Source organism: Betta splendens, chromosome 8, assembly GCF_900634795.4.
Source record: "Betta splendens chromosome 8, fBetSpl5.4, whole genome shotgun sequence".
In the NCBI taxonomy this organism is placed as follows: Eukaryota; Metazoa; Chordata; class Actinopteri; order Anabantiformes; family Osphronemidae; genus Betta; species Betta splendens.
In genome coordinates this window covers 3,908,592-3,928,208 of record NC_040888.2, presented here as the reverse complement: position 1 = coordinate 3,928,208, position 19,617 = coordinate 3,908,592, and the positions used below count along the sequence as shown (strand labels likewise).

The window sequence follows — 19,617 nt, the reverse complement described above, 5'->3', positions numbered from 1 at the left end:
CACCAGCTAACGTAGTTTACACAAAACAAAGATGGCGCGTGGTGTTGAGTTTCAGGAAAGAAAAGTGACAGTGACGCCTACTGGCTCGAATCTACATCACTTTATTAGAAATAAAAAATGAAAAGCTTTACAGCATTGATACCATTTGTCAAAATAAATGTAAATAAATTACAAGACGTAAAAAACAGAAATCTGTTTTCATATACAGTTGTATAGAGATGAAGATAGGATGGCATCCGTTTAACTTTGTTTTTATAATTTATTGATTTGGTATTTTTCCCAATTACTCTTAAGAATATTGTTTAAGGTTATCTTATCATTAAAACACAAAAATCCCAGTCCAAATCCATAAACCCATGTTTCGCTTGTCCTAGTATATCATTAATAGTGGTAAGGAGAATAACAATAACGCGAAGGATCCTTCCCGGCCACCGTCGTGTCTTCATCGCTTTCCTTACTCCGGCCGGTTTCTTGACTTTTTATCCCACTCCTGCGCAGCTCTTTTGCCTGTTTTCTGTTCACTCTTCTTAGCGTCCACTTCAGTTGGAATGTCGGAGTACAACGCGGTTTCTCCGCCCGGATCCGGAGCCTCTCTCGGCGGACAGGCAACTGTGGGGAACGGAGCCGGGGGCATCAAGAAAGATGCGTTCGCGGACGCCGTGCAGCGGGCCCGTCAGGTGAGGGATAAGTCGGGCGCGCGTCTGAAGGGGCAGGCTAACGGTTAGCATGACGGCTAATGTCACACGCAAACACGGGCTTCAATAAAGCTATTTAGCTCATGCCGCGACTCAGTCTCTACTGTGAACCAGTAAAGACAGATAAACAATTCGCAATGTCATTATTTTTTGTTCTTACTAATATAAATGATACATAAACAAACACCTCATTCATTTTAGATATGGGGACAAAAATTTAGAAACAATAAAACATTTAGTAAAGTGCATATATGCTGCAGTGTCCGTGAGTTCCATTCGTCTTCAATATTTCTATTGTGGAGTATTACAATCACTGCATCTATTGTCTAGATTTGACTGTGGACTTTAAATTGTGTTTCAGATTGCAGCTAAGATCGGAGGTGATGCTGGTCCTCCCATGAACAACAGTAGTGCAGCAGACGGGTTTCCATTCACCGCACAGAAACGACAGCTGGATGATGCAGGTTCAGTTTACTCATTGTATTGTATTGCATGGATGATGATGATGATGATGATGGTGGAACAGCGGCGTCCTGTTATTGTACTTTTCTTAGTACTTCTGCGTTTGTTTGTTATCTCACTGGACAGATGAACCAGAGAGCAAGAAACTGGCTGCACAGTGTGACCTGGATTCAGCCAAAGCACTGTGTGAGTTTCTGTGTTTCTAACTCAGTTGATAGTATGTACCATTACAGTTTACCTGTTTCAGTTTTTTGCCCCTTTATCCTCATCTGCCCACGCCCCCCCCTCCTCTGTAGCTCGTAGTCCATCACTAATCCAAAACCTCTGTCCTTTTTCTCTCACCATTTCTCTCTGGTGCTGTTTTATTCCAGCTATTGGTGCACAACTAGTTGCTCTGTCACAGCAAAGGTGAGATCTTGTAGTTTCTAGTTATTTTTCTATTTTGTAGTACTCGCCCTTTGTATTGGGTTTGCGATTGAGGAAATAGAAAGGGCTGCAGAAACTGTTTGAATCTTTCCAAAGTTACATAATCAGGCTTGTTGTTTTTTTCTTTTTTTATCCTTACTTGCTGATTTGTCCCAGGTCTGCCTCTTTATCGGAGGAGTACAGTGTTCCAGACAGCATGGTGGGACTCAGTAAGTGCAGTGGGGTTAACATGGATTAATGCTGCTGTCTTTCAGCAATAAAAGACAAAAATGGAGTATAAGCCAACAGCACGCACACATTTGTCTTCCTCTGTGTTCCCAGTTATTGGTCGTGGAGGGGAACAGATCAATAAGATTCAACAGGAGTCAGGATGCAAGGTTCAGATTGCTCCAGGTACTGTCTGCTTTTGTGTGGAGCTAATTAACTGTAATTATAATTTTTAATAATTAATAAAGTTAATATGATGTGTTCCTCTAGACAGCGGAGGCCTTCCAGAGAGAAGTGTGTCACTCACAGGTGCACAGGAGTCTATACAGTGAGTTACTTTACGGCTGCTTGTCTATTATAATACACATAGATTTTTTTTATCTTAGTGAGTCTGTGGAGTAACGGCTCCACTTTTTTTCTGGCTAGGAAAGCCAAGAGGCTGCTGGATGAGATAGTGTCACGAGGGAAGGGTACACCCCCGTCTTCACATCAAGAATCCACAAATGGCCAAGATGGAAGCGTCCATGAGATGATGATCCCTGCTGGAAAGGCTGGCCTTGTCATTGGCAAGGGAGGAGAGACCATCAAACAGCTCCAGGTACAATGCACTGTGCTGTGGTAAACATGTACTTTAACACGTGTGTTAGTGAACAGGTGAGTAACAATGTGTGATTGTGGGATACTCCAGGAGCGTGCAGGAGTGAAGATGATCCTAATCCAGGATGCCTCTCAGGGACCCAATGTTGACAAGCCCCTGCGTATTATTGGAGACCCCTACAAAGTTCAGGTACTTACATAACAGCTATACTAAAATAATAAGATAATAAAATAAATGACCTTCCACCATTGTTTATGTCCTCAGCAAGCTCAAGAGATGGTGCAGGAGATTCTTATGGAGAGAGACTATGGTGGCTACAATGAAAGAAATGACTACAGCTCTCGAGCGGGAGGAGGCATGGATGTGAGTGTGTGTAGCAGCAAGGTTAGAAACAGGATCTGCATCTTTAAATCAAATCTAAGATCATAAAAATATCAGTTTTTCTCTCAGATTCCAGTTCCCCGGCACTCAGTCGGCGTTGTCATCGGACGCAACGGAGAGATGATTAAGAAGATCCAGAATGACGCTGGAGTTAGGATACAGTTCAAACAAGGTGGGATCTGCTCAGGAATGCATTTACAATAAAATCTGCATGCTGGCCTAAAAACAAAACCCAAACCCAGTGAAATGATTTTTCTTAATGCAGGCTTTGATGTTTTTTAGATGATGGAACTAGTCCAGAGAAGATTGCCCACATCAGTGGCCCCCCGGAGCGCTGTGAACACGCAGCCCAGATCATCAGCGATCTACTGCAGAGCATCAGAGTCAGAGAGGAAGGACAGGGGGTAGGATTTACTCTCACAAACACATTCTGGGCGTGAGTAACAGCTGCACGTGACAGTAAATGTTTGGCAGCTGGCTTTCTAAGGGTCACGTTAGCAGATCTGACCTTGAAAAATTGAAATAATGCATTTTTCAGAGAGAGTGTTGTTTGAGCCTTTCTCTGCCCTGTTAACAGGGTCCTCCGGGTCCTCCGGGCATGCCTGTCGACAACAGGGGGAGAGGAGGGGGGAAAGGCGGTTGGGGTCCACCTGGAGGGGAAATGACCTTCTCCATTCCTGCGCACAAATGCGGGCTGGTGATTGGCCGGGGAGGAGAGAACGTCAAGTCCATCAACCAGCAGACGGGAGCCTTTGTCGAAATCTGTCGCGAGCCACCGCCCAGTGGAGACCCCAGCTTCAAGCTGTTCATCATCCGGGGCTCACCGCAGCAGATCGACCACGCCAAGCAGCTCATTGAGGAGAAGATTGAGGTACACAGCCCTTTTAGTGACGTTTGGGCATAGTTTTAGATGCAGAAAATGTCATGGCTGTGTATCGTACCGTAGGGTCCTCTATGTCCTGTGGGCCCAGAACCAGGTGGTCCTGCTGGACCAATGGGCTCCTACAACCCCAACCCATATAGCCCTGGGCCACCACAGTCAGTATCAACAGCTTGTGCCTCTCAGTGTTTAGCCTTTATAACCATTCACAGACGTTCAGAGCATCCAAGGTGACGGTACTTACTAATAAACCAATTGCTTCCTTCTCAGCGCTGGTCCTCCTGGGCCTCACCAGTACAGTCCTCAGGGTTGGAGCAGCACCTACCAGCAGTGGCAGCCACAGGCACCTCACGACTCCAGTGAGTCACCTTTTGACTTTACTTTCTCCCCTGGCTTTCAGGAACAAGTGTTTATTTCTGCTCACCTGCTGTATGTTTACTGTGCATGACCCAGTTTTTGCTGATGCCGACTTTTTTTCTAATTCTGGTAAGATCAGGAGGAGTGCTGATGGAAATGTTATAATGAAATGACTTTGTCCTAAGCAGCGTTGGCTAACTCTGTGTCTGTTTCCCCCCCCTGGTCTCCAAGCCTGGTCTCCAGGCCAGTAGCAGGGGCTCACCCTCACCCTATGAGGACCTCACCCCACTCCACCCTGCATCTTTTCCAGGCAAGGCAGCAGCTAATGATGCCAACGCAGCATGGGCAGCGTACTACGCTCAGTACTACCAGCAGCCGACGGGGACTGTGCCAGCCCAGTACCCCGCAAACCCAGCTGGTGGTGCCCAAGCATCAGTGGACCAAACCCAGAGCGCTCAGGCGCCTGGAAACCCACCAGACTACAGCAAAGCCTGGGAGGAGTATTACAAGAGGATGGGTGAGACTGAAGAAGAAAGTTCACCTATATGAGTCCTCAAACCCCGAAACATAAAAAGCACTTACTCACTTGTTTGTATGAATAATTATATAATTAAATGAGGCTAATAATGGAGTGAAAACAAAGGTTGTTTCATGAAAGACTTCTAAATAAATAACGATATTTATGTTGCTTCTTGTGGCCTGCAGCTCAGTCGGGTGGCTCCGTCCCTGTGACCCCAGCTGCAGCCCCAGGGGCAGCGGGGGGTGCCTCATCCGCTGCCGGGGCCCAGGCTGACTACAGCGCAGCCTGGGCAGAGTATTACAGGCAGCAGGCTGCCTACTACGGACAGTCAGGACAGGCCCCCGGCCCACCGGCCCCTCCGCAGCAGGGACAGGTTGGTACTGGTTCAATCATTCCATCTGATGCATTTTAAGAGGATTTACGAATACTCCTTTTTATAAATTTGCAGAAAAATTTGTATTTACTTATTGTATTTACATGATGGGAACACTTTCAATATGTTTGCTTTGTATGCTTTGTAGACGCAGTGACTTCATTGCACAAGGTCTGATGCCGGAGAGAAGACGATGACCGCTCTGACCTCTTAAGTTTAGGAGCATGTTTAGGAGCAAATGTTCTCTATTTATTTTAATCTTATTTGTTGTGGAAATGAATCACCACAAAACTTTTATTAAAATATCAAAATGAATAGACATTGTAGGACAGCTAAGGGCTGGAGCTATTCACATTCACAACGCGCCCCAGTGCTGCTCCATATGTAAATAGAGGAGTCTGTCTGCAAAATGCATCACAGCGGGCGGATGGATCCTATTGTACATTTATGCTCTTAGAAATCTGGAGGCCATGAAATGCTAATGCAGCTAATGTCACCTTTCTGTACTGCTGAAGAATTTCTTTTCATATTGGTTGATTCATAGCCTGGAATGTAAACAAACAATAAATAGAATTTTCCAAATTTATTTAATTTTCCCCTTTGAATGGAAAACTCCAAAACTGGGAGAAATCACCAAACTTGACGTGATTGCTTTCGTTTCTTTGCCCATTGTATGTACTTTAGTCCTAGAACTATTAGAATAATAGTCTTATGTTATATCGAGCAGAGAACATAAATAAGAAAATGATCAGTGTTATTTAAACAGCATTTCCTCAGAGGAGCTTTGTTAGGAAATAACAGGGCCAGTCGTCATCTTCAGGACAGATTCAGCCCGACTGCTGGCGCCATGGAAGCTGTGACTTGTTGGAGTGTTTTACATATATTATGGTGTTTATGAGACCAGATCTCATGCCCTTGTGGACTGAATGAGAGTTTTTTTAATTGTTCTTAGGAAACACACATGACCTTACATCAGGTTATGCACATTTTCTGGATTAACAAAGTCTAATGTAGTATGGTAATATACATGTATTCTCTACACAATTTTGGCTTGTTTGATTGTAATATAGAAACATTTGGTTGTAACTACAAAACAGTGGCTGCAAGTTCCTCTGCGATGGGAAAATGTCACGTGAGGCTGCATTAATCCTATTCTGTATTTGTCTTTCATCTAATAGCATGTTAATGGGTTTTTAATGGCGGCAGACAGGAACCTGTGGCCCCTTTGCCTTACCACAGACCTTATTTGTGTACAGAATAATCAAATTTAGTCTTCCAACATGTCCCACTCTCAGATACGTTGCGTATGCACACATGTTCAGCAATATAAGGCTGAATCAATAGAGATATTACATAGGATTCCTGTGTGAAATGTTGATATTGTTAATAAATGACCACCAGCAGCAATAATCAAAAAGGAGAAAATGGAAGTTAAGTTCCAGTGTTGTGTTTTATGTTGTGTTACATTCAGCAGAAACCACTAGATGTCGGTATTTGTCATGTATAATATAATAGTCATGTCAGTCATGTATAATATAATAAGGGACAATTAATGAGCATTCCTTTCATTAAGTTTAGATGGTGCTACATTTGACCTACATCTCAAAGTGTTTTCACATTTCTGACATTAAAATGACATTACAGTTGATCTTTGGTCTCCGTTGACCAAGTTGCTGAATTGTCGTTTCACAGCGCAGACCAAAATATTTGTGGGTTGTTTCAGCGTAACCGACATGGCACAATGCAGTAAAAATAACACGTGTGTATAATAGAATGTGTCAGTACCTGGAAGTCTCGTTTAGCAAAACTGAGCCATAAAATAACAAAAAACACAACAAGGAAGTGCAATTTTAAAAATCATTTAATTGATATCTTTAAAATTAAAAACAGCTGAATTGCATTCTACCACCCCCAAAGGCACAGTCATACTCATAGCAGACCAAATTCAGAAAACACTGCCACTGAACATCTTTTTTTCTTAATTTGTTTTCTACATAAGAAACAATGCACTAAAAAATGTCTAGACATATTTTTACTGGGTAAACGATGGCCATTTTCTATGCTCATAAAAGACTGGAGTGATATGTACTCAGCTGTGGTAGCATTGGATTACATAAAGAGGATGATGTGCTGGTTTGAGGCTGGCGGTGCCTGTTATAGACACACGCTGCAGCTATTTAGGACACTGAATTCAAAAATCCAAAAGTGACATGTTTACAACAACCAATCTAGACAAACAGCGTTTAATATTCTAGATGTTTGCAGCAAAACAAAGCCATTGGCAGGAGGGCGGAAATGCAGTGAGATGACAGCACTGAGGAAGGAGAGGAGTGTCTGTTTGTGCAGGATGGTGCAGAAAGACCCACGAAATCTCTCACCTCTCGCCAAATTCTCTGAATCTCACCGAGCGGTACGAGGTCTTCACACTAACGCTGACACCTGCACGCCACCATTTACAACACACAGGACTTCTAAGAAAAAAAATAAACGTTTCAGATCAACTGTCAGAGTTTTTAAAGACAATAGTCAATATGTGCAAAAAGGCAGGGTTTTAGCCTGTTTGTGAAGAAATCATCAGATATGATGTAGGATTGATAACTAAATGTACAATCACAAATCAATAATGCACACAAAGGTTCCTTACAATGTGTGACAACACAGCACCATACACTGCACGAGAGGTTCACTTAGTGACAACAAAATTCAAAATAGTGGATAAATATACAGCAGAATATATTACTGTTCTTACTCAGGCACAGTCATTCTTAAAACTATTCAAAAACAACAGGATTGTTCTGAGTTTAAAGCAAACAGGTTTGGCACACACAAGGGAAAGATTTACTGATTTAAGGCAAGAAAATGACAACGAAGGAAAATGAGGCAACAAAGGAGCTTATGAGATGACAGGTGCGGAGCACTTTGAACAGAAAAGTATGACACGTACAGTACCTCTCTCATGAAACCAGGTGTTCAATAAAAGAGGATTTTTTTTGCAGCAACTTATAGGAGCCCCCTTTTCACAGCCGTAGCTTTAACTTTACAAGTGTGTGTAGCAGCTGCGACAGGCACTCCAAGAACACAAGAACCTCCCTTTACGTGAAAATACAGTCAGACGGGAAATCTGCACGTGTCTTCCTAAGCAAAGAGTTTGAATCTTTTAGAAAATATCTACAGACGGAAACCGAAGAGTCACGATCACGCAACCAGGCACACAAACACACTGTACACGCCACTGAAAAGCAGGCTGAGTCGACCTCCGGGAGTCACAGCGGAGCGGCGTGACCCGAGCTCATTCAGGCAGACAGGAAACACAGACAGTCAGAAAAAGCCCCAAACATCCCTTCACTTCCGAATGAATCAAAATTAATAGCAACTGAATGTAGCGGTCTGTTTCTATAAAAGATTTGCTTTACACCGTCCTCCTGTAGAACTTTACACACACACACACTCACACACATCACAGTATTGTCAAAACCACTTTGATACGGCAGTAACAGTTTCAGGAGCATCTTCAGTGAGGAGAGAGTGAGGACACAGGTTGCGACCTAATGAAAGTAAAACATGATGCCTGGCTTAAGTTCATCTTTACAAATTTGCTTAACTTAAGGTTAAAATGTTTTGTAGTTCTCTTTGCATTAAGTCTGGTTTTTGAAGCCACGTCCTATTGCGTTGATGTTTAATCAGTTACAACAGGTGGTTGTACCACACAGGCAGCAGCAGATGGTGAATGAGTGTGTGTTCTAATTGTGTGTTTGTGTAAACAAGTGGGACAGTGAAGAGTGTGCACATGTATGTACAACATCTATTTACATGTGTCAAGTGTATAAATTAGTATTCTTTGTACATGTTTGTACATCTTTGTACTGTTTGTGATCAGCATATTCAACCAATGACTAGCAGTAAGGCTGTAGTTAGTTGTCAGCTGATCCAGTGGTGAAGAGGACTCTCTGGTCAGTTCTGGCCAGTTTGGCTGGTGGTTCCAGGGACTCATCCCCCAGCACTGCTCCATCAGAGGGCAGGCTCAGCTCCTGGCCTTCTTCATCACTCTCCTCCTCTTCCTCCTCTTCTTCTTCTAGGATGAGGAAGAGCAACTGGGTTAGTCAGAAATGATGCTTGGAAAACATTGTCAATCTGAGATGCAGCAAAAACACCATTCATGGCAGACGCACCTTTGTCAGGATCAAGCAGGTTTAGGCCTCGGCCTAAACTGGCGAACTGAAGACAAAAGGGAAAAGTGTTAAAACTCTAAAAACAGTTTTAATATTAACATTAGATGTGCATTTATATATTCTAATACCTCTCCCATAACGGCTATGGGGGTTTCTCCTTTAGCCTGGGCCACTCTGTGTTCTATCAGGTAGTACATGTACTCATCGTACAGCAGGCGGATGAGGTGAAAGGAACCAAAACTGGCTGCACTGCGCAGGGTCAGGTCCCTGATCACCATAGAACTGAAAGGAATAAAATCTTTGTTACGCACACTGTACATTCTGTAACTGCCTCTCCACAAACCACAAACAGGAAGTGTTTTCAATGTCTTGCTGTGATAAAGCTCTTAACCACATTACTTTGTCTCTGACATGCAAATGACCATTGATTCCATCATACCTGTAAAATGACCACTTGAGCAGGAATAGCTTGGCAGCCTTAGGGAAGGTAGGGCTATGCTGGTACGGCTTTAGGACCTGGGAGACTACTCCATCCAGCCACGCAGCCCACTGCTCTAAGGAGTTCTGCTGCTGAAGGGTCAGCTTGAAGTCCTGTTCCAGTCGCTGGACAACACGGTCTTCACACCGACACACCCATGAAGCTTGCTCCTGTAAAGGGCAGACAGGATGAGAGCAATGTGTCAAGGAGGGTCAGAAACAAGCATTACTTGCCTGCCTTTGGAGGACACGCTGGTGCTCTAAAGGCAGGAAACACTAGAACTAACAGGTTCTGCTTTTAACGATTTTACATTGCTGGAGGAAGAGGAAAGGGCATTTCTAAGAAAAATAGGTTATATATTTCCTGTGTGGGAATGCAGAAAAAATTACAGAATGACTAACACATAAACCTTAAAAAAACCACAAGGTACAGAGGCACAACACTAACGACAACGCAAAGTTTAACCACATGGTTTATCGCACAGTGAGATAAGTGTGAGACGACATATGAAACCGACCTGAACATTAGCAAAGTCGACTCGGTTGAGGTCAGAGAGCATCTGATTGATCTGTGCGGTGTTCTGGAGGACGGCGCGTGCTGCCTGGGCAAGATGATTCAGACTGGTGTAGCGACGCAGCGTCTGGGCAAATGCGTTGGCTGATGTTACCTGAGACAGAACAAGAAGGAAGATTAGGCAGCAAAAGACCCAGCAGAACATTCACTTTTTTGACTGAAAATGCTACGTCTCTAGCTCCTACTTACAAAAGGAAGAATGACATCTGTCTTAAGCCTTTAATAAGTGACCCCACAGAAAGTAACTGTTTGATTCGCCACTTCCACGCTTATACAACAGGATCCTACCTTGATGCGGACCATTTCCTCGGGGATGTTCATCATGGCATTGGTTAACCAGCTTTCCAAGCTCTTGGCAAAGTTGCGGATGGCTTGAGTTAAGGCACCTGGTTAACACAACAAAAGATACTTCATTTCTATATGCATAGAGCAATTCCAATTTACACAAAGTACACAAAGTAATTAAATAGAAGGTCTGACTAAAAATGAAAATGAAACAAACTTTTGGATAACGACTTTTGGATAACAGTATCTATTTCCACAGAAGAGCAGTGAGCTTTTAGTTCAGTGTGTTTTTTTTGCATTTGATGTATGGTTTGCTTTCAATTGCTGTACCATATTTAAAGACCAAAGTTATTAGATTATTCAAAGATTATTCCTAAATAGGGGTCTGGGGTATTTCTCCAGTTTCTACATATAGTACTTGTGCCTATTGTGTGGACTTACTGGGGATGGGTCTGAGGACATCAGGGATGAGGATTTCCACCAGGCTCTGGTAAAGGCTATTGTCACAGTCTCGGCTCCAGCGCAGCACAGGTTCATACTTGCACAGCAGCACCAGGCAGGACTTAGGGAGGCGCTTCTCTGACTCATCGTGACTGCCAAGACACACTGTTTCAATTACCCACTTTTTTACTTAAATGGTGCTGCAGTACAAATGTTTGGCCACTCACACAGCCAATGTGGCATCTGCCTGACTCTGGCTGAACCTCCAAAAGGTCTTCCACAAAGTCTCCACCAGGGTAAACTGTAGATTAACCATCACGTCCAGTATTGCCTGAAAGAACATACCAAAAACCTGTCAGCTATGTATCACGACAAGATTTCTATTTTAATATAGCGTAAATATGTTTAAAATCATGTTTTCCATCAAGATAAATTCTTCTTTCAGTCAGCTACCTCACAGTGTTCTCTGTACAGCAGCTGAAAACTCTTGATGTGCTCCAACTCGATGCCCTCTGGCAGAGATTTGCCCTGGAGGTCAATGTCTGGGAACTCTGGGAGCGCTCTGGATGCATCTGGAATGCAGACCACAAGGACAGTTATGGAGAGAGACAGAAGCCAATACAAAAATACTATCATCTGGTAGCTACTTTGAGGACTTTAGATGATCACTGTTCACTAACTCACCGAGGAACTGCTGGTACTGCTGAACCTGGGTGCTTATGTCTACATGCCCTGATGCCTGCTGTTGTTGCTGCTGTTGGCCTGTTCCTGCTGCTGTGCCATTAGTCATTCCTTCCACTTTATGCACAGGCTTCAACCTTATGGCAAAAAGATTCAGGAGTAAAATAAACACTTTGGAAACTTTAATAATTGCCAGGAAACATTTTGGGACAAGAGTTTGTGTACCTCTGTTTCTGGGAGAAGGGCTGCTGCCTCATAGCCAGATGCTGCTGGTCTTCCATTAGACGAAGAAGAGAAGAACCTGCCTTAATTCTCAGCCCATAGTAGTGGTACTTGGAATTTCCACTGTTACAAGAAGAAATGGGTGTGTAAAAAAAGGTGTGAGAGACGTGAGTTTATCTTGTCTGTTTAGCCTAATTGGTAGTTCTCCACAGTTCTACACAGCCTCAGCACAGAGAAATGCAAAAGGTAAACCTTCGGAAAAGCCGGCAGTCAAACATGCCTCATCGTTATTTAAACCCAAATCACCAAACATTGCTAAAACATTCAATCTGGCTTGCTTTCCCCTCCTTGGTCAAATTCACTCACCCACACACATGCTGTCTGTCTTCATCTCTACCCACACTCCTTCCTACACTAAGCACACATTTTGCAATGCTCCAGAGAGCTGTGTAGTTTAGTCTAAAAACGTATTTGGTATTCTCCTCTAGGTAACTCTTTCTACATCTACTGTATATGTAAGTCAAATACTGTGCAATGTATACATAGGGTGTAACTGTCTTCATCTGCCTGCTGTCTCTGTAGTGTTGCATTCATATTAAAAAAACATGTGAAACAAATGAAAAAAAGAAACAATACAATATGTCACATGTATCGCATGGGTGTGACAGGAACATGAGTGGGCCTTGCTAGACTGTGTCTTCTATACTTGTGTGTGTCTGTGGCCCTTTTTTACCGTGTACCCAGGCGCCGTGTACGTAGCCCCATGAACACAGATCTAATGAGTTTCCCAAAAGATGCAGCGTTGACAGGCTCTAGTTTCTGCTCCTGGCAGTGCAGCAGATAGTGGCAGTAGAGGGTAGAACGTGGCAGACTCACTCCTTCAGCTGTCTCATAGTTGTCCAGCAACCACTGTACCTGACACACAGGCAATAAAAAAGAAAAGAGCTGGTGCAGTTAGCAAAGCCAATAGCTAGGACAATGGTTCCATTATTACAGCATGCCTATTAGGATTCACATTACGTTTTCTTCAGCTTCATGCACACATCGTTTTCTGATCGTAAAATTATACAGTCACACAAAATCCAATTGCAGTCTGTTGATCATTCAGGAATGAAAACACAAGTACATTTGTTTGCGTGCCGTGGCATACAACTTTGGTATGCTATGAATTAATGACCTGGAAAATCAATGGGATGTCTGCCAAACATAGGTTGGTTACCATTATGGGCATCAATATGATGAATTTGGGATGAACAACCTAGCGTTGGAGCATTTCAGGCAAATTAAAAATGCCCCTCGTCACATGCACTGCAATGACATGAAAATGATGAGGTCATGGTTATGTTTTCTTTCCAGAAGAAACCACAGTTAACACTAATTTATGCTACAGCTAATTTGACCAGTTTTACTGTAATAAACATTATTTCATGTTCAGCTTGCTTCTGATGGGCCTAATAAAAATTTTATTAAATTTAATTTAAATTGTGCCCTCAACTTAGCAAATCTCAACTATGACATCATCAGTGTGCGCCACCAAAGGGTTGAGGGAATGAGAACAAAATGAGAAGAAATTCTTGCGCTTGGCACCTCTGCATACCTTCTTGTCTGCCGACGGCACGCTACTCTCCTCGCCCTCCGTAATACTCACAGTGGCTGGAGAGGCGCGAGCGGTGTGTGAGTAGTTCTGATTGTTGCCAGCTGCCCCTCCACTGCTGCTGCCAAGCATGTAACCCCCCTGGATGACATAGCTGCCTGCTGTGCCACCGTTGGTGCCTGCCCCATCACCTGTCCCATTGGTGGTTCCACCTGTGGTCACAACGGTGGCACCTGCTGCACTACTTGGTTGGGCCACAAACATAGACACAGCCCCTGTTGTGCCAGACGTCACTGAGACAGTTAGAGGTGTGCCAGGAGTGGAGGCCTGGGAACCTGAGCTCGGCTGACCTTCGTAATACTGGGTGGCTGTGGTCTGGGTGTAGAGGGGTGTGTCAGTGTAAGGGAAGGTGCTGGATCGTCTAGATAAGAGACACATAAACTTGTGTTACAAAGAAATTAAACTGCTAGAAAAATTAAACCATAACAGATAAAAAGGCATAGATGTCTGAATTTGATGGATGGGCTTATGCTAACATGGTACTGGTGGTGTAGTTGGCATCTCCTCCTTCCACATACTGCACTTGATTGGTGTACACATGTTGGACTGGCACTGGTGTAAGCTGCTGCTGGACCTAAAGAGCACACACAATTACATAAACACAGATTCAATAAAGCCCTTTCTACCTAATATTGACAACAACAAATATGTTTCATATACTTTACAATGTAACTTATAGGCTTTGTTTTATAGACAGTCTGTTTCCAAAACTGTACAGCAGCAGTTTCCATTGCATCTCTGACCTACTTGGAAAGTGCTAGTTGGAGCCTGCAGTTGTGGCTGATCTGGGCCTACGCTGCTGACTGGAGGGTACACACTGTGCACATTGGATTGGTAATACTGAATGTGATCCAAGAGAAGGTAGATGGGCATGTTGTCATAGTGTGCTGACAACCAGGCAAGGTATTCTTGGTGTCCTATCCCATGACACGGCTGGTATTCTTCTATATGCTTGTCCCTGACTAATGCTGTCAACTGGGTGCTGTGAAGGAGCTAGAAGCCATTGGGAGGCAAGTTCGACCATAGACGTTATTAGCTTAAATGTGACTATAGTCACGTGTGAATCCCATATGTATTGGAAGCTGTGTGTTTAATTTACCTCCTGGCTGATGTGAACAGGCTGTAGATTGGTGACACTGAGCTGGGTTCCTGGCTCGGTCTTGGCTATCTGCGAGGTAGCCTGCACTACAGACCTCTGTTGAGACAGTAACACTATATAATCAGAGACAGTCAGGAAAGTGTTTAATTTTATGTTGCAGTTGTGTGTGCGTATTGTACCTGCTGAGCCGCTTGTACCTGCTGAACAACCTGAGTGGGAACTCCTGTCTGTATCACAGCTGGAGGGGGGCTAGAATCTGATACACTGTCGCTTGAGTGAAGCGAGCCCTCTGAAAAACAAAGAGGTAATGCAAATATCTTCAAAAGATGACAACAATATGCAGCTTTTTATGAAATGGGTCATATGCTCTTTATCTAAAATTGCATTAGTTGTACTTAATGTCATTCGGGCAAAATAAAAACATAAATGTCTGGGTGTTATAGTTGCTATACAAAAACTTTCAACTATGCATAATAGTTAAACACATAATCAACAATAGAATGTTAATTAATTAAGGAAAAAAGTGCTGCTGTTGTGCATGTATAAAACTCTAATTTGGCCTATTCTATGTTAGTGCCGAGAGCAAGTAATAGTGTTTACTGGACGCATTTACCTGTGACTGTGACAACAATATACTGAGGAGTGCTTTGAGCGTTTCCAGACTGTGTTGGGGAACCCTGGATCTCTGCAGTCACATACTGAGTTTGAGGCGGCTGGACCTGTGCTGTGGCCTGGTCCTGAGTACCAGCTGCAGGCTTCTGACTGGTAATGGAAGCGGCCTGCTCAGTCGGAGGTGTCTGTCCGGTAGGCGTGACGACATTGGGAGTTGTCACAGTAGTTTGAATCTCAGCCAAAAACTGAGACGTTGCTGCAGGGGTGGAGCTGGCGTCAGGTTGCCCCGGTGTGACAGTAACCCCAGCAGCCTGGGGTTGGGCTGCTGGCTGAATCTCACCTACGTAGCCTGAGGTGGCCATTAGAAGAGCTGGAGATCACCCTGGGAAAAGAAACACGTGGCAGGTTACATATTTGTACTTATTAGAGGTACAACATCACAACATGTGTCCTGACTCAACGTGCAGCTCACTGAGAAGTACTGGTGAAAAATAGTGAGGTTGTTATATTTATTTTAAATAACATTAATCTGTGGTTATAAAGACAATGTTGAAGACATTGTGGATATTTATACAGCTCAGACTGTTAACGAGATCAATGTAAATGAATATTGGATTATCAGTATTCCATGGCTGATGTTAGTATCACAAAAGCATGGGGGAGGAGTATTGAGAGGAAAGGATCCGGCAGTGTCTTCTTACCTGTAATGTGATCACAAAGCCTATGGTCTTTCACATACAGGTTTGCAGGTGTGACTAACGTGCGAGTTGAAAAATCCCTTACATACATTTTGCAATTTATTTCCCTTGCAGTCAAACCTCAAACCCGGGCGGTGGGTTTTAACCTCGGCTACTTTAACAGTGAACTTGCAAAAAGAACACAGTATACACGCATACACGTAAAGCTGCTCATCAACTGCAAATCAACTGATACGTTTGCGAAATCACCTGTAAAGACGCGATCCCCCGCCTCGCCACGCCCATTGAACGTTACACGTCCACGGCTTTCTATCTGTACAGACTGTTTCAACCCTTCCCCATCAGTAACTTCAAAACTGTGTGGGTAGTAACACTCTGAACTTGACTACCCTTTCATTTCTTGGCCTTGCTTTGGGCAGTTAGCATTATGTGCACAGAGACTTAATTTTGTGAACTCAAAGGCAGGAGAGCGTAGCGTGTTAAATCGCCCTAGACTGCAGCTAAAATGCGTTTAAAGTGAGATCGACCCTTTTTGGGGACTCGTTCCGTTAGCCGCAGGGAGCCTGTCGTGACAGCACCGATGCTAGCTGTGTAGCAAGGCAACACGGGCAGCAAGCTAACTGGTCTCTACAGCAACCGCCATTTTGTACGTTTTGCATTTGACATCGCCATAACAACGGCCTGCTTGGGTATGCATCTGTTGGCTGCGTCGTCATGGCAGGCAAAATCCAGTGTTACCCGAACGAGCGGCGGCCACAAACCACCCCATTCAACAAAGCGACTCGACTCGATTACCACTACGACGGTTAGCTTGCAGGCTAAGCTCAACTAGCACTGGTAGACAGTTGCCTGGTATGGCTACTGACACAACAAGGGAAATAAGCAATAGCACAATTCAGTTGAAGCATTAGTGGATATAAAATATATCCTATGTGTTAATAACTTCACCTCTGGTTCCACGTATGTATTTCCTACCGGTAAAATGTCTCCTTTTAATTTTATGGCGGATTCAGTTGTTGTTGTTGTTGATTCTTGTTGCTGGGTTCTTGTCGCCAGGGCTACCGTGGCTATGGCGCTTCGTCCTCACCAGGGCAACTGTTGCTACCCACCCGGTCCCTTCCCTCCCCCTTCGCTGCCGTGATTGGCTGAGCGCCGCCAAATTATCTTAAAGCCACACGGGCAGCGGCGTTTTTTACTACAAAGCCTTTCACGCCCATTTGTGCATCCTCCTCTAACGTAGGTTTCAACGAAGGTGGAGGCTTTGCCGCGAAAGGCATACGTTTATCTGCAGTGAATTCCAATGAATCGAACGTAGTAGTACTAGTAGTAAAATGGTTCTATTCAATACATTTACTACACATTTGTTATTTGGACGCACAAAACAAAGCTCATTGATTTAATGACAATGCTGCGTGATGCCTGTGTAACTGATATACCCATAGACTGTACATAAATATAATTTTTCTTCATAGTACCACGGTTATAACAATATCTTTCGCATTTTTACACTTTCCAGAAAGGTATCGCACTTTTTAAACATTTCTGAAGACAGGGCGGAAAAAGTATAAATAACCCAGTTACCAGCTACTGTTAGACCTGGACCCATATCATGTATAGAATAATAATAATGACATAGAAACAAACAAAAAGTATTTGGCAAGTGTTTGACTGTTAGTAAACTAATACATTGTAAAAGCATGGTTCATGGCCTTTTATTGTTCGTGTGACCTCCAAAGGTCTCGGTGTTAATGAGTGTCACGGTGGATGCTATCCTGAAAGGCCATTTAGTTTGCTTGTTATCGTCACATTATTAAAAATGCATCATGCGCATTGTAATTTCCTAAACGGGCGACCTTTGGCTGTGAGGATACACTGATAAAAATGTGTTTTATTTTAGTCTGACTCATAATAAGTCTATGTTATCAGACTTCGAAATGTCATTGTACCTGTCTAACACCCTGCATAATTAGGCCGGCCAGCTTTGTTTCTATGTTTCATATATCTAGGGATTGATTGATTTATCCATGTACCTTACACAACAATGAAGACTCACTGTGGGATCATAACAATGATTTTGCACTTGATTCATTGATGGCGCTTCTTACACATAATTTCTATATAGATTGAGAGAGAGCTGTAATATGTTAGATTTATTCTTTTTCATAGTGTCATAATATCTATGTATTAATGTAATTAGAGTCCGATGAATTCATACTGTGAGACTTTAAAGGTGACAAACGGCTTTAAAATGCTGAAACTCAATTAAATCATCATGGCCTCTGACATATTCGTTATTAGCGCCACCTTCGGTCCGCTTTTTGTCTCCCTAAAGGTCCCTGACTGTATCTCTCTTTAAAATCTGCCATTCTCTCACAGAAGGTCTGCATGCGTAGCGTGCATGCCTCACTTTTAGGGCTACAAACCCCTTTATAAACCACACCTGGGTCACAGCGAATGTCATAGCTCCAGCAAACACGGAGACAGAACGTGCCGCTGAAAGAAGAATCTCCTGTCATTAAGCGCTTCTTGCCTTGCTATCTGTACCTGGGGTGCTATGTGGAAGGCTGTGGTCCTGGCTGTGTGTCTTCTGGCGGCTGGGGTTCAGCCCATGGAGGATCCATCATATGGGGTGAAGCTCTGTGGTCGTGAGTTCATCCGGGCAGTCATCTTCACTTGTGGAGGCTCACGATGGAGACGATCACTCAGGAGTGCAGGTGGGACTGAAAGACTACTTTTGGCTTGTTAGACTTCATGACATTCCTTATCCACATCTTATCTACATGGTGTGAATGGTTAGTGCTTTCAGAATTAACATGAAATTCATTTGGCATTTTTGCTGGTGTGTATTCTTTCCATCATGCTGTGATCATTATTTTTTCTTTAAATAACAGCTCACGTTACCCTTTTGGGATAACAGTAAAAGCTTGGACTTTTAACTATTATTTGATCATTTTGCTGCAGCGGATGTTTTAGAGGACCCATTCAGCTCCCGACAGGAGGAGTTCTCTGACGGGTTGAGTCCAAGCTCAGTGGTAGAGAGTCTTCTCCAAAGGAACAGGGATCAAAGCTTTGCTTCTACAGAAATCCAGGACGGAGTGTTTTCCAGACCGGCTCGTTCTTTCATCACTGAGGAGATCCTGGAAGCACTCCGCAAGGCGGACCGCAAAGGCCGGGACGTGGTTGTGGGTCTGTCCAATGCCTGCTGCAAGTGGGGCTGCAGCAAGAGTGAAATCAGTTCCCTCTGTTGAGGATCTTACCTCTTTGTCTGTATCAACAAATAGACACACAGTTAGGCACGCATACACGCTTCGGTTGATTCCACTTATCATGCATATTAACCAATTTAATAATTTTTCAGTGTCCTTGAGTTAATGTTTTTTAAATGTTTTGTTATTTATATCTATGATGTGTATGGTAAGGGCTGCCATGTGTTTAAAAATATATATTTCTTTTAACAATGTGAATTCTAAAATTTGTAATAAACAGCCTTTTTCTGTGTTAACCAAATGGTTTTGTCCTTTCAAACCATACAGTAAATTCATTCAAGTGTTTTGTCTTATGTGTATGAGAACTCAAGGGAATAAATTACTTAATTTAAATAATTTGGTCAAAAAAAGTTTACATTGTCTCTTCATGTTTGACCTTGTTTTAGACTTTTAGAATTAAAAATCATCTCATTAAATTATACCACACATCAGCTAGACTTCCAAAATACTCATAGCCAGGTCACTGTAACTTTTCTTTAAATTATTTTAATTTTTTAAAAGTCATATAAAAAAGACAAAGACTAATTTTTTTGTGAACTT

General features: G+C 43.2%; 3 protein-coding genes across 15 annotated transcripts; 2 read left to right on the top strand and 1 right to left on the bottom strand.

Moving 5' to 3' along the window:
- The first annotated feature begins 355 nt into the window (after positions 1–355).
- LOC114860375 (far upstream element-binding protein 2-like) lies at positions 356–6,329 on the top strand. 4 transcript variants are annotated; one of them, XM_041071874.2, is made up of 18 exons: positions 364–677; positions 1,057–1,159; positions 1,284–1,343; positions 1,529–1,565; positions 1,740–1,792; positions 1,905–1,976; positions 2,061–2,118; positions 2,217–2,388; positions 2,479–2,577; positions 2,653–2,772; positions 2,839–2,941; positions 3,052–3,173; positions 3,347–3,640; positions 3,716–3,807; positions 3,920–4,008; positions 4,317–4,523; positions 4,712–4,899; positions 5,048–6,329. In XM_041071874.2, the coding sequence occupies exons 1-18, from the start codon at positions 549–551 to the stop codon at positions 5,054–5,056; spliced, it is 2,007 nt and encodes a 668-aa protein (XP_040927808.1). In that variant the 5' UTR covers positions 364–548; the 3' UTR covers positions 5,057–6,329. The 4 variants fall into 4 exon arrangements, with proteins under 4 accessions (XP_040927809.1, XP_040927808.1, XP_029014740.1 ...); XM_029158907.3 differs by having other exon boundaries at positions 365–677; positions 2,653–2,751; positions 2,827–2,941; XM_029158908.3 differs by having other exon boundaries at positions 368–677; positions 2,653–2,751.
- Positions 6,330–6,742: 413 nt separating this feature from the next.
- rfx1a (regulatory factor X, 1a (influences HLA class II expression)) lies at positions 6,743–16,931 on the bottom strand. 10 transcript variants are annotated; one of them, XM_029158895.3, is made up of 19 exons: positions 16,787–16,931; positions 15,115–15,495; positions 14,681–14,790; positions 14,502–14,597; positions 14,150–14,395; positions 13,879–13,976; positions 13,346–13,763; positions 12,482–12,693; positions 11,752–11,871; positions 11,530–11,663; positions 11,299–11,417; positions 11,073–11,176; positions 10,846–10,997; positions 10,408–10,505; positions 10,064–10,213; positions 9,508–9,716; positions 9,197–9,350; positions 9,069–9,114; positions 6,743–8,971 (listed from the first exon to the last, which is right to left on the bottom strand). In XM_029158895.3, exons 2-19 carry the CDS (start codon positions 15,473–15,475, stop codon positions 8,811–8,813), a joined length of 2,988 nt encoding a protein of 995 aa, XP_029014728.1. In that variant the 5' UTR covers positions 15,476–15,495; positions 16,787–16,931; the 3' UTR covers positions 6,743–8,810. The 10 variants fall into 10 exon arrangements, with proteins under 10 accessions (XP_029014728.1, XP_029014729.1, XP_040927801.1 ...); XM_029158896.3 differs by having other exon boundaries at positions 16,760–16,903; XM_041071867.2 differs by having other exon boundaries at positions 12,482–12,663; positions 16,760–16,902.
- Positions 16,932–17,044: 113 nt separating this feature from the next.
- rln3a (relaxin 3a) lies at positions 17,045–19,433 on the top strand. The gene is made up of 2 exons (XM_029158911.3): positions 17,045–18,525; positions 18,773–19,433. Exons 1-2 carry the CDS (start codon positions 18,366–18,368, stop codon positions 19,057–19,059), a joined length of 447 nt encoding a protein of 148 aa, XP_029014744.1. The 5' UTR covers positions 17,045–18,365; the 3' UTR covers positions 19,060–19,433.
- Positions 19,434–19,617: the final 184 nt, after the last annotated feature.